This window comes from Convolutriloba macropyga, chromosome 10 (assembly GCF_964194025.1).
Source record: "Convolutriloba macropyga chromosome 10, txConMacr16.3, whole genome shotgun sequence".
Taxonomy (NCBI): domain Eukaryota; kingdom Metazoa; phylum Xenacoelomorpha; order Acoela; family Convolutidae; genus Convolutriloba; species Convolutriloba macropyga.
Window position 1 is genome coordinate 12,890,289 of NC_134477.1, and position 20,293 is coordinate 12,910,581.

At 37.5% G+C, this 20,293-nt stretch overlaps 1 protein-coding gene across 1 annotated transcript in view; it reads right to left on the bottom strand.

The window, feature by feature from the left end:
• LOC142348617 (inactive tyrosine-protein kinase 7-like) overlaps positions 1-20,293 on the bottom strand; it is a 68,067-nt gene that overhangs the window by 2,007 nt on the left and 45,767 nt on the right. Inside the window, exons 10-18 of the mRNA XM_075400026.1 lie at positions 19,547-19,718; positions 14,375-14,560; positions 13,856-13,995; positions 13,508-13,658; positions 7,359-7,568; positions 6,660-7,015; positions 1,387-1,509; positions 957-1,103; positions 410-664 (exon numbers count right to left, since the gene is read on the bottom strand). Of these exons, the coding sequence (XP_075256141.1) occupies positions 410-664; positions 957-1,103; positions 1,387-1,509; positions 6,660-7,015; positions 7,359-7,568; positions 13,508-13,658; positions 13,856-13,995; positions 14,375-14,560; positions 19,547-19,718 (1,740 nt within the window). The remainder of the gene's footprint in view (positions 1-409; positions 665-956; positions 1,104-1,386; positions 1,510-6,659; positions 7,016-7,358; positions 7,569-13,507; positions 13,659-13,855; positions 13,996-14,374; positions 14,561-19,546; positions 19,719-20,293) is intronic.

The following is a 20,293-nucleotide window of genomic DNA, read 5'->3' on the forward strand; positions in this document are numbered from 1 at the left end:
TTGAAATGCCGAAGAATTAAGTAAGCGGCTTAATTTCTGATCAAGAAATCGAGAGTGATAAAAGTCACAGCGTCAGACAAAATAGTGACCAAGCTAAAAATTGCATTAAAAAGAACAGCATGATTAATACAAATGCTACTAAGTTAATAATTGCTGTTTCGCCTTAAATTGACACATAACAAATTTTAATTTCCAAATTTTTTTGAAAAAAAACGACGATTACGATAAATTCCATTCATTTAGAGACTGTTTTGATACATAAATACTATCGTTTATTTTGAATTCAAAACTTTTGAGCCGTGTATATTTTTTCCTTGAAAGTGGATAACAAATTTTGTTCTTAGAAGAGCAGGCGGTTGCGTAATTCTGACATAGAGCACTTCTCGCATAGAGATTAATATTTACAAACCTGTTCGTTGCTGAGTTCGGCATATGGCAACACTCCCAGACTGAATATCTCCCAGAGGGTGACTCCGAATGAGTAGGCGTCGCTCATTTGGGAGAAACTCTCGTCATACACAGCTTCCAGAGGCATCCACCTGAGTGGGATGAGACTGTTGTGGTAGTCATAGTACTCTGTCCTGTACACGTCTTTACTCAGAGACGCACAAGACAGCTTCACTACCAGGTCGGCAGTCAGTAGAAAGTTGCGAGCCGCCACGTCCTGAAATTGCACAACAAAACTGAGCTTTTTTAAATACCTCAATAAGAAAGAGTGCTGTCTACTGGAGAAAATCAAAATAGGTCGAAAAAATTATAACTTAAAAAGAGCACCCAGACCGAAACAAACGATAGAAATCTGTTTAAAGAGCAGCTAAAAATCTCATCTTCAACTTTTTCTGTGGTGCAACAATTACTTATATGATCAAAGTAATTTATATGAAGAACAGAACTTTTGCATAACTGACTTATACATAAGAAGACATAATATGTACGTGAGGTTATGGATAACGTACCTTGTGGACCATTTTGTGGTTGGCGAAGTACTCTAGGCCTCTGAGTGCCTGGTAGGCCAAGTGCAGCTTATGAGAGAGGGAGACAGCCGGTGTCTGAGGCAGTCCATTGTGGCCCTTCGTAGACATCAGGAACCTCTTCATGTCACCCTATATCATATAGTGTACCATCAAAGACTTTATGGTGCGGGCGAACGGCAACAATAGTCCTAGTCCTTTCAAAGTTCTATCGTAGAAGGTCGTTAAAAACAACTACAAATCTGGCCAAGAAAATTATTTTTAAAACCCAAATCCAGTTGAAGCTCTTCATCGCAAATTTTGAATAGATTAAATACAAGCATAAATACAAGCAGTCATTATTTCTTGGCGATGACGTTCTTGGTTGTTTTTGCGATTAGATTCCATGCATGTATTGATCACCTAGAGTACTAACCCATTCTGTGTACTCAAATATGGCATAGAGTGGCTCCATTTCAGTACACACTCCGACAAGTCTGGCAACATTGACTCCGCTTCTCAACTGCGCATACTGTTCCATCTCATTCTGGAACTTCTCCTGAAACACACACGCACCTATTTCTCACATTTAATTACGCAAATTGAACGTCAATTTGGATAACGTTTACAAAGTAATGCACACCGTTTTTCTTATTCAACTTTTACTCGAATTTGTTTCTCAGACAAGAGACGGGGCCTTATATGAAAGCACTGTTTGTTTTAATGTAGAGACAATTTGAACAAAAAGCAAATTGGATCCATTTGAAAATATCCAGCAAATTAAAACAAACGATGAGTTCAGATGACGTCACGTTTGTTTAAAGAAAAAGTTTCTGGTTCAAGGTTAACATACAAAAAGATACCAGATACATAGCACAATTGACACTGTTTAACCTCAATTACACCACCATAATCAAACACTAACAGAAACACAAAGAAGACTGTTCATGTTAGTCTGTGAGTACCAAAAGTTTCCAACAGACCAACGTAGTCGAGTTGCAAAAGGCAGCGCGCCTTAATTCAAATTAATTTCTTCGAACTGTAGAACAAACACGATCACCTCAATATAACAATCTCAGCTTGCGCCAATTAAAAATGTTAAAACGATTAATTGTGCTTGGTATTCTAACCGATACGGCGAACAAGGAGGCTCGGCAATGTGCAGTCGCACATGATGTTCCGACCCCGCCCATCCACGTTTTCAATTAATAATCTACCAAATGAGGAAGAGAACGAAAAGACGTATAACTTACAAGGCGTACACGCGCCCCGGAGGACTGTACGGGTGTGGAGTATGGGGGCCTTTTATAGCGCAAACGAATCTCAAGAAGCTGGAAACTTGCAACACGAGAGCCGCAAGGCTCATTACAGGCTGCCCAAGTGGTTCCAACAACGCCAACACTCTAGCGGAAGCACAGCTACCCACAATTGCCACATTCATCAAGGACGAAGCAGTACGGCAATATTCGAAACTACTAGAGTTTCCGGAGGGACACCACCTTAAGGAGCTGACCCGTACCGCATACACGCGCGCGCGGTTGAAATCACGAGGAGATGCAGAATACAGGAAGGACTGGCGGAGAACGGCAGAAGAGCACTACCATCAACTACAGATCACCAACACAAAAGAGACGAAAAACAAGCTACAACAAACAGAAGAGATGCGGATCAAGAATGACTACCTAGCTGCGAGAAAAGAAGGTTCGGATTACGACAGAACCTGCAGGGGAGACCCCCCTCCAGTATTGCTTGTACCACATTCAAGAGAGGACGAAGTATTCGTCCACCAGTTACGAGTGAACAGATGCCCTATCTTGGCCGAATGCAAACATCGATTCGGCAAGATACCAGAACCTCAATGCCCACACTGCAACCTGGAAGAGGAAACTGCCTTACACTTCCTAACGAAGTGCCCAAAGTGGAAGAAACAGAGAAAGAAAGCAGGACTGCCAACAAACCCGTTTGAGACACCGGAGAAAATACTCGATTTCGCAAAGGACACTGGGGTATACCCCTCGTCATAAAACAGACGATTGCACAAAGAACAGAACAGAACAGAACGAAAAGACAAAAAATAACATATCTTTCAACAAACAATTAAGTGAAAAAATAATGCTGTATTAGAGAGCCTATGAGAGTTGCCATCAATGAGAGTACTGGACAAGACACACACAAAAACAAATAATAGCAATAATTAATTTTGACCGAAACTCGATGACTATTTAAACAACAGAAAATAAAAAATGGAAAAGGAATCCGATAAAACCCAATCCAAACAAATCAACCTGTACTTCATTGGATGTTCACCGGATAAGATTTAAGGCCTCTTAATAACGCGACTCGGTGACAGGCCGACAAAGAAGAGCAAAAAGGGGCAAAGTTCAAATATACGTTTCTTTTTGAAAAACAACCAATTTCAAAATGATTGAAAACAATTCTAATCAACACGGCTCACTAGGAAGGCTAATTTATACGTCATAGAAAGCAATTGAGACTTGTCGCTATCCGTAATATGTCTGACGATTACCAAAATAACAGCAAAAACGAAACAAAACAATTTGAATTTAATAAGAACGCAGAGCAGCATCCGTTGAAACCGCAGCCTGATCATGGAGAAAATTAAACACCGTTAATTTTGCACTTTTTTAATGCTTATTGGGCCACCCCATTATTGTGATAATGTGGAAAGTAAAACACAAACTCATATTGAGCAAATATCCTATCACACTTCTCATATGAAAATGCGTAGAACCAAAGCCAAGAAACCACTAGTTTAAAAAAACTATTATAAAGATTGGATCTTGATTTACTGGAAAGAGGATACGAACTGTCGTTACAGATACCAAGCTACAAAATTTAAAGAAATAATATAAAAGTGACAAAACTAAAAAAAACCAAAGATTTCAACTTAAAAAAAAAACAGATAAATAGGCAACTGCTTAGGAATCCAATTCTGCTTGTTATTTTTAAGACCAAATCATGGGACGACAAAAAACAGTAAATAAGGACAGAACAAAATTTCACTAGCAATTTATCGAAGCCACAGTGTTGAAGTCATTTATTCTATAATACACTAAACATCATTGAAAACCGTAAACTGACAAAAGCAATTAAATGAGTTGCTTTGGTCCCTTTTGATTTAAACTGTGTCTTCTATGTAAAGGGTCTTTGGTTCATTTTGATGTCTTTTCCGCAAACACTGGCATTAAAGGAATGCGCAAAAGAACCTGTTTAAAAACTTAAGTGGAAAAACCCATAATTTTAACGGCTGCGCATCCGTGCTCTCTAAAAATTGTCAGGATTTTTTTGGAATTTGAGTCTGTCTTATTTTTTGTTATTTTTCGGCATATTCATGACAATCAAAGGCCTTGATTGCTTCAACGATTGTTTAATTGAATCTTTCCTGACTTAAATTTACAGCTAACGGTTGTCAAGACTTTCAATTAATTAAAAAAAAAACATTTTTGTCATTCTTTTTTCTTTTTGGTGTCAACAAGTAACCAAATCTTATTATTGACACAGCTCATCAGTTTTCGGTTGCCTTTAACAATATTTTTGCTGTTGCCTATCTCTTGACAGATGTCTATAGAGCTTACAAATGTGTTTTCATAAAAGTTTCGTGAGTTGTCAATATTTGTGGTTCTTTTTGTTGTCTATTCCACACAAATATTGACAACTCACAGAACTCTTATGAAAACACACATCTATGGTCCCTAGACAACTGTCAAAAGATAACCAACAGCAAAAATATTGTTTTGAGCACCAGAAAAATGATGAGCTGTATCAATAATAAGACTTGGTTACCTGTTGACAACAAAGAATGAGAATAACAAAAATGTTTTTTTTAATTAATTGAAGGTCTTGAAAACCGTTAGCTGTAAATTAAAATCACAAAAGATTCAACTAAACAACCGTTGAAGCAATCAAGGCCTTTGATTGTCATATGTATGCCGAACGACAACAAAAAAAAAGCAGAGGCAAAAACAAAAAAAACCTGGCAAATTTTGGAGAGCACGGATGCGCAGTCGTTAAAACTATGGGTTTGTCACTGAAGTTCTTAAACAGGTTCTTTCGCTCGTTCCTTCAATGCCAGTTGAAACTATCTTCGATGTGATAAGTTGAAGCGAACAAATAACAACCGCAAATAAAGAAAAATATGCAAAAATTGGGAAGTACAAAATTATTTTCTTAAAAAAAAAAATAAATGAAAGTCATTAAAACTTTTAGCTCTAATCCAAAATTAGTAAATAGCATCATTTAAACATCTATAGAAGCAATTAGGGCTTTTGATTGACAGGAATATGCCGTAAAAAACAAAACGAACCACATTTTCAGGCAGAGACAAAAATCCAATTGTGAGAGAACGGCTTCGCAGTCGTTAAAACTATCAGCCATTCACGGTAGTCAGGAGAAATGCTTATTTTGCGCATTCTATACTATATGGCCGTATATTGCACTAAATAGGATCAGTGATTGATTGGGCCGTGACTTAAATATTTCATGAAAAAGTCAGTAACTGAAAAAAAGTCACTTAACTGAAATGTCAGTAATCAATATAAAACAAAACTGCGAAAAACATTTGAAAAAGATCGCGCCTGAAAATAATCCGAATAATTATTGATTGTAAGAATCCACGATGAGTTCAAACCTAGACCTGATTTTTCTCAGAGTCCAACAAAAGCAAATTTTCATTCCATATGTTTGCAAAATAGATCAATTAGCAAATGAAATATTTCCATAAACCACAAATAAATCGTGCATTTTGTAAAAATATTAGGTTTATTTTTCGAACCGGCAAAAGTTTAATTCCGGAAAACTCCTATAGGAAGCGAATGTACAGGTATCTTTTTTCAAAGATTGTGGCAGCAGATGTTAGGTCTCTACTTCCTGCAAAATTAAACGCAGTAGGAAACAAAAGTCTCAAAAGCTTAAAGCTTGATTTAAGAAATTCTTAATTTCGAAAAATTTAGCAAAAATATTAACCAATAAACTCGGATAAAACAAATTGGCGAGCCTTCTCTATCCTTTACCGTATAATTAATAACATTGTTTTTTAAAATATTTACAAATTTTAGCAAAATTGACGAAAAAAATACAGAAAATGTGAATAAAAACAACGGAATTCACTCTACTTTTCTCAAAAGTTTAAACCTCGATAACTCCCTGTAAAAAACGAAAATCAAAATCTTTTTAATTCCATATTCTTCACTGGACGAGCTTTCTCGTGATACCAGTCTCAATTTTCTAGGATGAATATATCGATCGGCCAAAATTGTCTGAACAAAAAAAAACCCATTTGAGTATATAGCTCCTCTCCCACAATTGGGCCGGAAGGCGTATTGTTTCTTTATTTAAAAGCACTACTATTCTAAACGAAATCAATAATGTGTTGCCATCAACACACTGTGGTAAAAGACCAAGTCACGCTGATTTGGCAAAGTGTGGTATTGGTACTTTCTAAATTGCGAGGCAAAGCAACACAAAGTGGGAGTACCGATATCTTAGAGAAGAGGACGAAACATCGATCAAGGAAATCACTACTTTGATGTCTTGATGGGACACTGCAATACCAATCAATTAAAGTAGGTATGATTCTCCATTGCATACTCACTTTATAAGAGATGCAGCTAATATTTCTTCAAAAATCTAGCATGAAAAATCATTTTGGTACAAATTATTTGGACAGGGACCTTACGGAATAAAACACACCTGTAGAAGTTTGTCTCTCTGTAGCAAAGATTTCACCATCACAAGTTGTTCGTTGGGATTCCCAACTGGACTCCCACTGGAAGAAGAGGCAGTCTGTTGATGGTGAGCACCAACTGAACTTCCCGACCTCTGAGACCTAGATACCGATCCAGTATCACTCATGCTCAATCCTTGCGCAACTGCCAAAAATACATCTCCGTATTCGCCTCTTCCGAGCAAGGACGTCGTTTGCAACTCGTGTCTGGGGAACTGAAGCTTTTCTACACTTAGAGATCGTTTCTGAAGAGGCACTAGATCGGGACCCCGTCCGAAGTTGTTCGTCATTCCCCCAACTAAAGGCTCTTTCGCTTCAGCAGCTGGAGAAAAAGTTCAATTCAGAAGGGAGTTCGGATCAGTTAAGTCATACTTATTAGTAATTTAGGGTTAAACCACACAAGTTCTTTAACTATTATGCTTCCATTTGCAAAGAAATCTAGACAGCAAATATCGGCCGATCAAATTTTGTCACCACAATTATGCCTAATTGAATTGGTTACAAATTGAACTTACCATTGGTATAAATTGAAGCAAAATTTACCAGAAACACAAACAATGAGTGAGAAATCGAATATACTTCTTCTATCATCTTTGTGAGAGATATTTGAGTAACTGAGACAAAAAACTGTGGCTTGTTTCAGAAAGAAAGGCTGTAAAATTTACCCGGGGTTCCCATTAACTTGTCACCGGACCCTCCCCCATTCTGCTGCTGTTGCATCTCGTTGGCATTTGCGTTGGCGGCCAACTTCGCCAGCTGTTTGTTCTTACTGGCTAGGCGCCTTTTCCGGCAGTAGATGGTCAATCCCAGCATGAACAGGATGTAGGCAACTGCACACGTTACTGCTATCAAGATTGTACGCATGCTTTGACCAGCTAAAAGAACAGTTCATCCAATGCAACACTGTAAACTATAGTTATGGGTCTTAGTTTAATTTCAGTGAACCAGCTTATTTATGCTTTAGAAAAAACTGAATAATAGCCGTTTGACAGGCTGACGTCGGCTGTTAAAAATCAAAAATAGCCGGAAAAAAAAGCCGCCGTTGACGCACAGCGTGATTGAAACAGAATAAGAGACTAAGTGTTTTAATTCGGTGTGTAGTTTCAATTAGATTCTTAAACTATACTTAATTCAGGTTCTTAACTAAGGGCTCTTAGGTTTAATACGCATGCCCGCTAGCAATCGCTCTAATAAACATTGATAACCTAATGCACTATGACTTAATGACCGGGCTTTATCGGTTTATCCCGTTTCTATTGGTTTTGACATTGACCGTATTCACTACATTACGTGATTCAATGCGTGAACGAATTTAAAATCCATTCAGTTGAAATAGTGAGAGAGGTAAGTCACAAGTCAGGCGTAAAAATCACGACTTAGGTAAAACGAAAAACGTGATCAAAACATAGCTGGACACGTCATGACCTACAATTCAAAGAAATTTCATTGATTGACAAAAACTAGACCTAGAATGGACAATGACTGGATTGCGAAACCATTTAGACAAAGATCCTATAAAAAAATGAAAAAACCAATAAAAAATCATTGCAGAACGTCGCATGTGAACAAAAAACAACTAGCCAGAGAGCGAATTTTTGTTAATAAACGGTTTTCTAACTTTTAAAATTAGAATGAAAAAAGTTCACGCCGCAAAACCACTCGCCTTTTCGCTCCACTTCCTGTTTCGCGTGACCAAAATCGTCGCTACAATTTGACTTCAGATAGACATCTTAGAAAAAGACATAGCCGAAAGAATTCCTGATCACTCGGAGTAGAAAAACCTTGACCTCAAGGACCTCCCACTTGATTACACTAAAAATTTTGAAATATTAACCAGAAAACGAAATGACCAAAAAGAATCTGATGAAATTTACATCAAGTTGGGACTCCAGAAGTACAGTTAAGACTTGATGATACAGAAATATACTTAGTTCAAAACAACATAATATCAAACGAAAGAGGATCTGACAGGCTCATAAAAGAACAAAGTTAAAAAAGCAAAGACAGAAAACTAATATAACTGAAAAATAGAAATTTGTATAACCTATTTCAGTGAAAAGTGCCCTTCCTAAGCTTTCAAGTGTAATATCAGTGTAGCAACACCTGGAGAATTCCTCTAAATAAAAGTCGATCAAGAAAAACGACAGCGAGAACCATAACATTGGAAGAATTAGGTTAAAAAACTTTAAACTTGCTCGATTTTCTTAAAAAACAACTCAAAGTTAACGATGATCAAAATTAGAGACAAGCAAAAGTACTAGAAGAACTGACTTTAACCAAAAAACATCAAATGGTATTAAAATGTGAAGAACAGAAAAATTGCTGAAAAAGCTTAAAACAAGGCAAAAATTGCAAAATTGACACCAAAGTGTAAAATTCTAAGTTAAAAACTATAAAAACTGCTTTCAAAAAGTCGCGCGTGATCAAAATTTTTGCCCTCTCAGTGAAATATTTTTACAACTACGTTTCTCGCTCTCTCTCTCTCTCTCTCAACTATTCGAAATGGACAAAAAAAACCACTCTCCCTTCTCGCAGCTCTTCAGAAATTTGACCGAAAAATTGTTTTCACGCATTTCACTTCCTGTTTAAAATACACTCCAACAAAATTATTGATCGAAAAAGACGCTCCACCAAAAATCCTCTACGAGTCCTAAAAAGACAGCGCCTCAGTACAATTCAAAATTCTTTGAATTGCAAAAAAGGAGAGTGCCTAAACAATAGCCGTTGAGAAACTGACGGCGGCTATTAAAAACATACCGACTAACCTCGAGCGAATTGCTCTCAACCGACGGGGAGCCACTGGCTTCAGCATTAGGTAGATTAGGCTTTAGGAATCTAGCTTCCTTCCCTGGTTTGGGAAAAAGGCGTGGTAAGAAAATGCGGTCGAAGAGGCTTGCAAACAAAATGGGGCGATGGGTCCAAGCTTTCCAAATTGAACTCAACGTCGTAGTACTCATCCGCAGTTTTGCCGGAACGCATATATTGAGACTAATAGAATGCCCTGGGCAGTTACCAACTTGCCCCGCTTTTGAGGAAAAAAGGTCAAAAGAGTCAGACGAAAGATCGGTTCAGCGAAAAACCGCATAAAGGGCTTTTTACTAACTTTTTACTAACTAAATTCAGAACATAACCGAAAAACATCGGGTGAATTGCTCTCAAGCGACCGGCTGGCTTCGTCAGTAGCAAGCCACGGTTTATTGAGGAGCGCGAGGCGAGCCTTGCGGGGGTGGGGGCACCAGGGGCGGATGGGGGCAGGGGCACAGCGTTGGTCTGCGTGTGGGAGGGAGGGGAGGGGTTGAGGCACGGGTGGATATTCTTTTTCAGGGGGGGGGGGGCTTATGTGAGGGGGGGGGGGGGCTGTGCGTGTGTGTGGGGGGGGGGGGGTGGTTAACAAATAAGAAACTGCCCTTCACACCATAAGTATAAGTCTTCAAACCAGTTTCTGTGAATCACATATTTAGAGACTAGTGAGCTGAAAGACTCTAAAAGAACTTAATGCCGGCTGGGCGCTACCTCTTTATCCCGTTGTTGGTCAAATGGGTCAGACGAAAAATCGGTCAGGCGAAAAAACCAAAAAAGACCAACAGGACTAATAGCATAGCCGGCAAATTGCCGCCGATGACATGCTTGACGCACGTTGGGATTGAAACAGAAAAACGAAATTGGATAGACATTCACACTATTTTTCTGAGTGTCAAAGTGTTCGTATTTGGTGTGTAAATCCTGCCTATTAGGTCAGATTATAAAAATACACTTAATTCAGCTTCTAAACTGAAGGCTATTAAGCATAACACTAATGCCACTAGAAATCGCCTTATCGACCTCTGATAATCTAATGCATTATGACTCAATGACCGGGCACTATATGTTTACCCTGCTTCTTTTGATTTTTGCGCTTTTGACATTGACCATATTAGTAGTATAAAATTCTGACTAGAACCTCAACGGGGGGGGGACATTTTTTGGAAGGTGATTTCCTCGGCCCAACAAAAACGCGGTAGGACACTTGAAAATTTTTAAAATTTGAATTAAGTGTCCCACCCCGATGTTGTTGGGCCGAGGAAATCACCTTCCAAAAATTCCCCCCCCCGTTGAGGTTCTAGTCAGAATTGTATACTACTCATATTCACTACATTACGTAATTCAATACGATAAATAATTTTAAAATAATTCAGTTGAAACACAGTGAAATAAGTCAGAAGTCAAGCGTAAAAATTGTGACATAAGAAAAACTAAAAACGTGATCAAAAGGTAAAGCGAACTTAAAAAAAGGAGAGCGCCTAAATAATAGCCGTTGAGAGGCTAACGGCGGCTATATATAATTGCTACAAACTTCGTTTGGGAGGAATTAAAAAAACTATCTTAAAAAACACCCAGCAGATTGCCGCAATATAGCCGCCGTTGATTCCCATAACCAAGATTGGGATTAAAAGCATAGAAAAATAATAAAAATTTTGTAAACAAGCAATTTTAAAGTGCAAACAATTCTGATGTCATTTTGGAGCTGAACATACCCCTGCTTCGGAGTGAGACGACATAAGGGCTAGTATCAATACCAATATGCATTAGAGATGGTAACTAAAAACAAAGATTGAGTAACGGTATATAAAATAGGGCTTCATGGGTCTATCCCGTTTCTCTTTCTGATTTCGTTTTTGATACCAGCTCCCCTAAAAACACTTTGAGCACGATGAGAGAAGAGTGAAACTAGCCTAGAGAAGTCAAAAAGATGAACAAGCTGTGAACTAAGGTAAAGCAAAAAAAAACTTAGTGCAACGAAGAAAAAAAAGATAAACCGACTAATGTCGGAAGCATTGCTCTCGAACGGGGGGGGGGGGTTGAGGCACGGGTGGATAATCTTTTTCGGGGGGATTGATGTGTGTGGGGGGTTGTGGTTGTGGGGGGGGGGGGGGTCAACCACTAAGAACCGCCCTTCATACCTAAGTATAAGTCGTCAAAACAGTTTCTATTAATCACATATTTGAAGACTAGTGAGCTGAAAGGCTCTAAAAGAACTTAATGCCGGCTGGGCGCTACCTCTTTATCCAGTTTTTGATGTAAGTCAAATGGGTCAGACGAAAAATTGGTCAAGCGAAAAATTGCATAAAAAAGACCAGCAGGACTAACAGCATAGCCGGCAAATTGCCGCCGTTGACCTGCTTGACGCACATTTGGATTGAAACAGAAAAACGCAAAAATGGATAGAAGTTCACACTATTTTTCAAAGTGTTCTTATTTGGTGTGTAAATTCTGCCTATTAGGTAATATTCTAAAAATACACTTAATTCAGCTTCTAAACTGAAGGCTATTAAGCATAACACTAAATGCCAGCTAGAAATGGCCTTAACGACCTTTGATAACCTAATGCATTATGACTGTTCATTTTGGATTGCTTCGATGAGCAACTGTTGCCTAAAAACACTTTTAGCAGAATGCGAGAAGAGTGAAACTAGCCTAGAGAAGTCAACAAGATGAACAAGCTGTGAACTTAGGTAAAGCAAAAAAAATTAGCACAACGAAGAAAAACACACCGACTAATGTCGGAATTGCTCTCGAACGACGGGTGGGTGGTAGAACATTTGAGCCCACCTTGATTCGAACCACTGACCTCCCGCTCCATAATCAGATTCACTGCCCCCTCGGCTATCAGGTCCTTTAGTGAGAACAATGAAGATCACTCAAAAATAAAGAACGAAAGCGTGAAGTCACCTGAGAAGTCAAAGAAATGGTGAAGCGAAAAATTTGCCTAAAAGACCAACACGTTTACAATAAGTGCTATGAACTTCGTTCAAGAGCAATTAAAAATAGGAGCGCTATAATAGCCGGCTGGGAAGCTGAGGGCGGCTAATAAAAACGAACATAGCCACCAGACAACCGCAAAAAAGACAACGAAGCCAATTCAAACATTCAGATGGATTTTAGTTCTCATAAAGCGGAGGAAACTGCTTCAAGCACAAGTTAAACTCTTTTTATACCAATTAGCATTAGATCTGAATTTTCACCCAAATAGTGTGAAGTCAAAAAAAAGTTTAGCACATTAGGCAACGAGGTCTAGTAGTTTCCTGTTTCTGATTTGATTTCCCTTGCATTGATTACACAATTACAATGAATTCAGCTCACAAATTGAAGGGGCTCTCAAGTTAAATACTATTAATATTTTGCAATCGATCTTATGAACTCTGATAACCTAATGCAGTATAACTTAATGACCGCGCTTCAACCCTTTATGCTATTTCTTTTGATTTTGCTCATATGACCTTGACCGTATTTACTACATTTTGTAAATTTGTTGCACGGATTCGAAGCTTCAATCAGTTGAGAGTGAAAGCAGTGTGTTGAGTCAAAAGTGAAACGTGGAAAATGCGCCTTGTTTGAAATAAAAAACGTGAATAAAATGTGATAGGGATTTTTTAAGAAGCGCTGAGTAGCTGACAACGACTATCGAACGACTGAAAAACGAAAACAACACTTGACAGGGAGACAGACGCTTTTTCTGTTCTGTTTTTGTCGGTAATGAATGAGAATAATGTCTGAGAACATATGTGGTTCAATCATATTGACCTTCAGATTGTGAATTTCGGTTTTCTGGGCAGCTTTGGTGAACCGTCTGATGGAGAAACACGACCCAAATAATCGCTACACACCTTGTTTTGAGTAAAAACAACCGTTTTGAGCCCCTTCATTGACTGATGAGCAAATTATAAAAACAGATAAAATTATTAAATTCATAGTTTACAGGTCATGTGAATATTTCCGAATTTCTGGAAACAAATGCTTTAGTTTAATAACTGTTTAATACAGAAGCTTTGTGTACCTGGAGATGCCATGATGACAATAAGGGTAGCCTCATTCGTGGTCTTGAGCGCCTGGGTGCCCAGGTTGGCTGATCGATTGAAGATGCAATAGTAGAAACCTTGATCAACTGGCTCCACATTTTCAATGAATAACGTTGACCCATTCAAAATCTAAACAAAAGGCACACGTAATTTCTTAGCGACCTCTCTATCTACTCAGTCGTCTATAAAACACCTGCTATACACTTTATTTTTTTTTATAAAAGCAGGTTCATGAAATTAGTCGTGAAACCTTAAATCATAGTTCGACTTAAACCAAACAGATTGATTCAGGTATCTCGCAGAAGCCATTGTCTTAAAAAACTAACTTGAATTCTAGATTTGGATTTGGATCTGTTGTCATTGTTGGATGACTGTGAATTTGTGTTCCTCTGTTGCTGCTGTTCAATTAGACTCTCTAGTGAAATTGGTGCCATTGTGCTCCCCAGAGGAGTACTGCCATCTCTACCTACAACAGACACAATTGCCTTTCACAATCTCGCAACTGTTTCCTTTTCCCGGTAGACTATGACCTCGATCCTGGCTGTTTTTACAACTAATTGTTATAAAAAACAAATGCCATGACGCCCATTAGTTCCTTCACACATGCTGAGACAAAAATTCTGTTCCCGGACGAAGGAAAGCGACCCCTTCATTCTTAAGAAAATTAGCAATAAACGCTCTATTCGATTTTAACCCTGCTTCTGATATAATTAGCTTTCAGGAAAATTTCACTATTAGCAATTTCACTATTAGCAAAATCAGGGCCTACCAAGACTTCTAATATATTTAGTCTACTTCAGGTGAGCATCTGCGGTATGATAACTTCAAAAGCATCAAGCAATTACCTTGACTTGAACCAGTTTGGTTCTGGTAGCGTCTGGACGATGCGGCTGCTTTGAACCACCACTTCGTGTCTGGTTGCTGTTCCCCGTCACCCTCTCTGCCCATATGTTTGGGTAGACAGTTGAATTTGACACTTTCACCCACCTGTACCTTCTGGTCCACTGGGTGACGCAGCACCTCCAGATCAACTGAAAAAAACATTAGCGTACAGTGATTGACCTCAGAGTCACGAGGTATAATTTTGATGCCAAAATATTACTGCAATTGAGAGAAAAGGGCGTTTGAGGAAATGCCGAAGCTTTTAGAGTACCAAAACATAAACCGACTAACGTCGGATGAATTGCTCTAGAACAACAGACAGGGGCAATTTAATTTAGAGGGGGTGTAGCTGAGAAATGTTTTATGAGTGCAAGAAACGCCACCATAGGGGGGTCCGGATTGGCAGCCCGACAACTCAGCTACAAATCGAGAGCAATTAAACATAATCGACTAACTTCGGCCGAATTGCTCTCAGATCGGTTGGCTCTGTCAGTAGCTAGATATAGAGATATAGCACTGGGAGTCTAGTTTTAGATTAGGGGGGTTGGGTGAGCATGGGAGGGGGATTGGAGTAATTTAATCCCGTGTTTCGTTGTGATATTTTCATATCAAGTCCCACGGGCCGCTGAGACATGGTCATGGCTACTATGTACATAAAACCATACGTGTAATAACGACCGCTGATTTGTAAGTTGTTTTCTCTAGTTTAGATTTCTCTTATATCTGGTATTATTGTGACTTCGCTAATGATTTTTAAAATATAGATATTGAAATTAACCGTAATTAATGTTTAGGTTGTTATCTTTTCTAGTCGTCTTATAAATGGCAGATAACATCAGCCCTCAATTGCAACATTATTTAATTCATTTTGTGGATTGCGTTTAAAATTTAAAAAGTTTAAAACAAACCATTTAATTTTGAACTTCAAGTATGAGTATTTTTAAAAGTTTTCTTTCTATTGCTCATTTAGTAGACACTTAAGTCAAAAAACAGGATAACCCGGGTCGGAACATTATGTGCGCACGCATATTGCCGAACCTCCTCGTTAATAACTATGCTCAGATATCACTGTTGCAGGCATTATTAACAAAAACATTGACTGAAATTGATGAAAACGTATTTGATCGAAGTTAACTGCTTGCATAAGACGGACAGTTATCGCACTTTTAGGTTTACATGCGTTCTTCCAAACACACACTTTAGAAAACGATTTTTGAACGTAACCGGCCAATTGCCGAAAAATAGCCTCCATTGATTCCCATACCCCGATTAGGATTGAATGGACAAAAAAAACTCATTGATGTACGAAAAACACAACACGAAAAAAAAAACACAAATCAGATGTACGAAAAAAAAACACAAATCAATTATATTTTATGAAGACAAATAGCGCCTGTCTTGAAAACTATTAGTTGGGTTTTGAAAACTGCAATAATGCATTATTAGAACATATGAATCACCATTCATAAGAATTTGCACACAATATGACGAGAAAAGAGCACAAACACAAGTCACATTGCTGCACCTAAAAGAAATTTGCTCTCCAAAATACAAACCCTGATTAAACACCTTTTTCGCAATTGACTTTAGAGCATTTGAAACAATATAACGCTTTATCGCTTTTTGCTGAATTTCAGCGTGTTTAAAATCACTACTCCGACTTCTCATTGACAGGAAAAGGTCAAAAAAGTGAAACTTAAAAAAACGACTAGAAGTAGAAAAATGACCAACCTCCCTGACCTAATGCACATTCTACATGTTTTTACTAAGCTTTTGAACTAACCGCCGTACAAAGACATGTATGTTTGAGAAAAACTGACAGAAAAAACTGCTATATCAGAATAAAATGATTTTAGTTGCGACTACAAAATATTGGCAGAAAACCCTGTAATACAGGTACTTTATAAAAACATACCCGGCAGATTGCCGGAAAATAGCCGCCGTTGATTCCAATAAGCATGATTGGGATTGAAAGAATAGAAGATATTGAAAAAAAAAAGATTTTTGGACAAAAACATTTTTTAAGTCCGATTTATTTTGATGGCATTTCGTAGTTGAACATACTTCTGTTTCTTAGAGAGAGGCTACAGGGGCTACAATCAATACCAATAAACATTAGAGGTGGTAACTAAGACTTATAGGAACGACGTTCAAATAGCGGGCATCTAAAATTGGGCTTTATGGGTTTATCCCGTTTCTACTTCTGACTTCAATTTTTTATACTGACTCTGTTCATTTTGAATTGCTTTGCTGAGCAACTGATGTTCAAAATCACTTTTAGCAGAATGAGAGAAGAGAGAAACTAGCCTAGAGAAGTCAAAAAGATATCACGCAAAATGTTGAAAAAGCGGCAAAATGAGGTAAAGCGAAACATTTTTTTATTCGACGAAGTAAAAAACATAGCAGGACAAGTCCTGAAATACAATTCAAAGAATTGAATGAAAAACTTCGAATTACTTTACCTGACCAGCAGATCAATTCAACGATGCCAGCCACAACACAAACGAAATCATCTCAAAAAATTGAGAAACAAACAATCAAACAAACTAAACAAATATATAATCCTTGATAAAACTTGGAAGCTTTACCTCTAAGGCAAATTTGACCCCTTTAAATATACCTATTTCAAAAATATGTTCAAAACCAAAACTTGGTGCAGTTTCTGAAATTGGTGCAGTATTATATCTCCAAGGCCTGAAAAAATTCATTGGCCCTTGAAGATTGATTAACTCGGGAAATTTTCTAAAACTAAAAATATCAATTGAAATTTAATGAAATGTTGCTGAAAATCGTGACATTAATATCTTAAGAATCATTTCTTGAAAAATGATTCTAGTGTCTCAAGAGGCTATCCAGTAAACGAATTCCAAGTCTTAGAAAAATAATTGGTTCAAAGATCGATAGGCAATAATTTTTATAAAAAATTTCATATTTCAAAAAACAGAAATTCGTTCTATTAAAATGTTGAAAACCATCCAATTACCCCCAGGCAGCCATTTAATAACCTACAATCAAACCCTGTATGAGGTTATCTGGCTACTCAGACAAGAAAAACTGAATAAAAGACAAATGTCTTGGAAAACATAAAAAAACTTGCAAGTTTTATCAAAAAAAGGTTAAATTGTTGAAAACAAATCAATTAAAACTAACAACTATGCAGTAACTGTTTTCAGACCGTGGAATAGGTTTCCTGGCACTTGAGAATGGACAAATATCAAAAATTGACAAAAACTTCAAGAAACTTCAAAAAAAAATTGCAGATTTTATCAAAAAAAAAAATGCTAAAATTCGAGACATTAAAATGTTGAAAACCCCTCCATTGTACCTGAAAACTATATAGTGCCCTATTATCAAACCTTAAAGGAGATTCCCTGGCCCCTGAAGGTGTAAAAATGAAAAAAATGACACAAATTTTCAAAACACTTGAAAAAAATTGCAAAAACTAGTATCATTTTGTGTGTTTGTAGTACCAGAACATATAGCTCATAAACTGGTCATAACAAGTACCCTTTGCACGCAAAAGGCGTTCAGCAACTTTTAAAAACTTCAACCTAAGACTAATCAAGCAAAAAACTTAAAAAAAATCACAAAAAACATGAAAAATTGCACCATTTTAAGCCCAAAAACTCCTAAAAATGACCTTTTAACCTTCAATTGAGGCCATTCCAGCAGCTGCAACACTCTAAACACTTGAAAGACTACTAACGTCCACTTTGGGCCTCTAATGAAACTTAATGCCCGCTGGGCTTTACCTGTTTATCCCGTTTTGAAAGATCAAAGTCATTGAAAAATGTGTGAACACATCTTAAAAAAAACACAGCGCCCCAATACAATTCAAATTCTTTGAATTGTAAAAAATAGGAGCGCTATAATAGCCGGCTGAGAAGATGAGGGCGGCTATTAAAAATATTAATAAATGTCAGACAACCTCATAAATTGGGTTCGTAAAAATAAAACCGAGGAAAAGGAACGATTACGATGGACAAAAAACTAACAACAGTATTCTCCAAAAAATTTATCTACAAAAAACTCAAATGCAAATTCAAGCATTGTTCTGAAAACAATTTTTATTACATCTACTGGTATATTAGTCAGCCACCGAATATTTAAAAGGAAAGTGCCGTGTTTAATTTTCAAGTTTCTTCCCGATCACTACTGGGAGAAAACTGATTATAACTTCCTCCGCTAGATCATTCACCCATCCAATACGCGGTAGAGAAATAACACAAATGTTTAAATGACAAAAATCGTGAAAAATTTGCTCAAATTTACTCAATGTTCGTTGACAAAACAACTCAATCAAACTTCAAGACAGCCAAAACTGCTAGAACAACTATTCTCAACAATAATACTCCCAAACGCTGTAAAAAGTTGAAAAATATAAAAACGGCTACGAAAGCTTAAACAACGCAAAATGGTACAGTTTTTTGAACAATTTCTCTAATAAATGCAATATTATTATGCAAGTTTAAAATAAAACCATTTTGTTTGCCTAGACATCGGCTCTGTGCCATTTGTCTGAAACAACCGTTACTGTGATTAAGCATTAGCTTTTTCCGTGAAAACAGATTTATCAAACAAAAAATTAATCGCATTTCAAAATTTTTTGACCGAAAGCGAACAGGGAGGATTGTAATAAAAAAAGTGGAACAGTCGTTTCTTTCGTCGCAAAGCAGCAAATTTTAGCAAAACAGCGAACCATGAAAGCTTTTTCTATATAAAACTATACGTTTAAAAAAAAGTTGAAACAAAAAATTACCTCCGAAAAATCAATAAAAATATCCAAGTCATCCAATACTGGCTTTGATGTGTTTCGTAGTCATTCAGCACAACAGAATACAAAACCTTCTAGTTCACAAATAGGCTTAAAGAACATTGATGTCGAAAAAGATAAAGAGCACATGACGCGTGATTTTTTCCAATAAACACTGTCCGTAATAACTTAACGCCTCTAATGAGGCGTAAGAACACGCAATCAACGTAAAGAATTAAACTTATTCTACACAGGAACACGGCCCTTGATCTAATTGACTTTCCGTCTGTACAAATAAGGTAAATAATTGAGCATAAAAAATGTAAATTTCAACGTGAGCAATAGACCAAATGCAAAATATTTCAGTCCGTCAGAATCTAACCTTGAGGAACAACTCTGACATCGAATGTCCGTGACAGAGTAGTTGGACCATCTCCACCATTTTTAGCTGAAGAAGAGGCACTCCTGAGTTGGGCGACACATTCGTACTCTCCATTCTGATCTCTATGTGCATCTTGGAAGACCAGGTCACCTCCACCACTTCCATTTCGAGACTACAACAAAAAACGCTAATGTCAAAGCAATCGCTATTAAATGACGGTGGTTAGGTCGTTTTTATCCTCTGCGCATCTTTTTGGATCGCCCTAGCCTCCCACAGACGCCAAAAAACAACAAGAACATCTACAAAATAACTATAGCAAAGTGAGAAATTTAGCTTCTGAAATACATAAACCTAACCAGCAGCCGAACTAATATAGCTGCGAAATAGTGCGTACCGGTTAATGTAGATAGAAATATACAAAATATACAGAGTTGTAGTAATCGATGCCGCTTACAAAACTAAAAAGTTTACAGCAAATTTTATATCGCTTGTTGAACTCATTTCGCATGTCTTGTCATTACCAAATTTCATTCCACAAATGCGTTCCTTTAAAGCACAGTAGTCAATTTGTTTAGTGAGGTAAGTCACGCAAATGAACTAAATAGTCACGCGAGAAAGAAAGAGGGAATAACACCACGCTCGCAAACGCCGTTAATGAGAGGAAGGGCTCTACTCTGTCCCCCCCGACCTTAGTGAGCATAAATCTTTCATCATCCCCAGGCGCACGTGCTATTTTCTTACATAGTA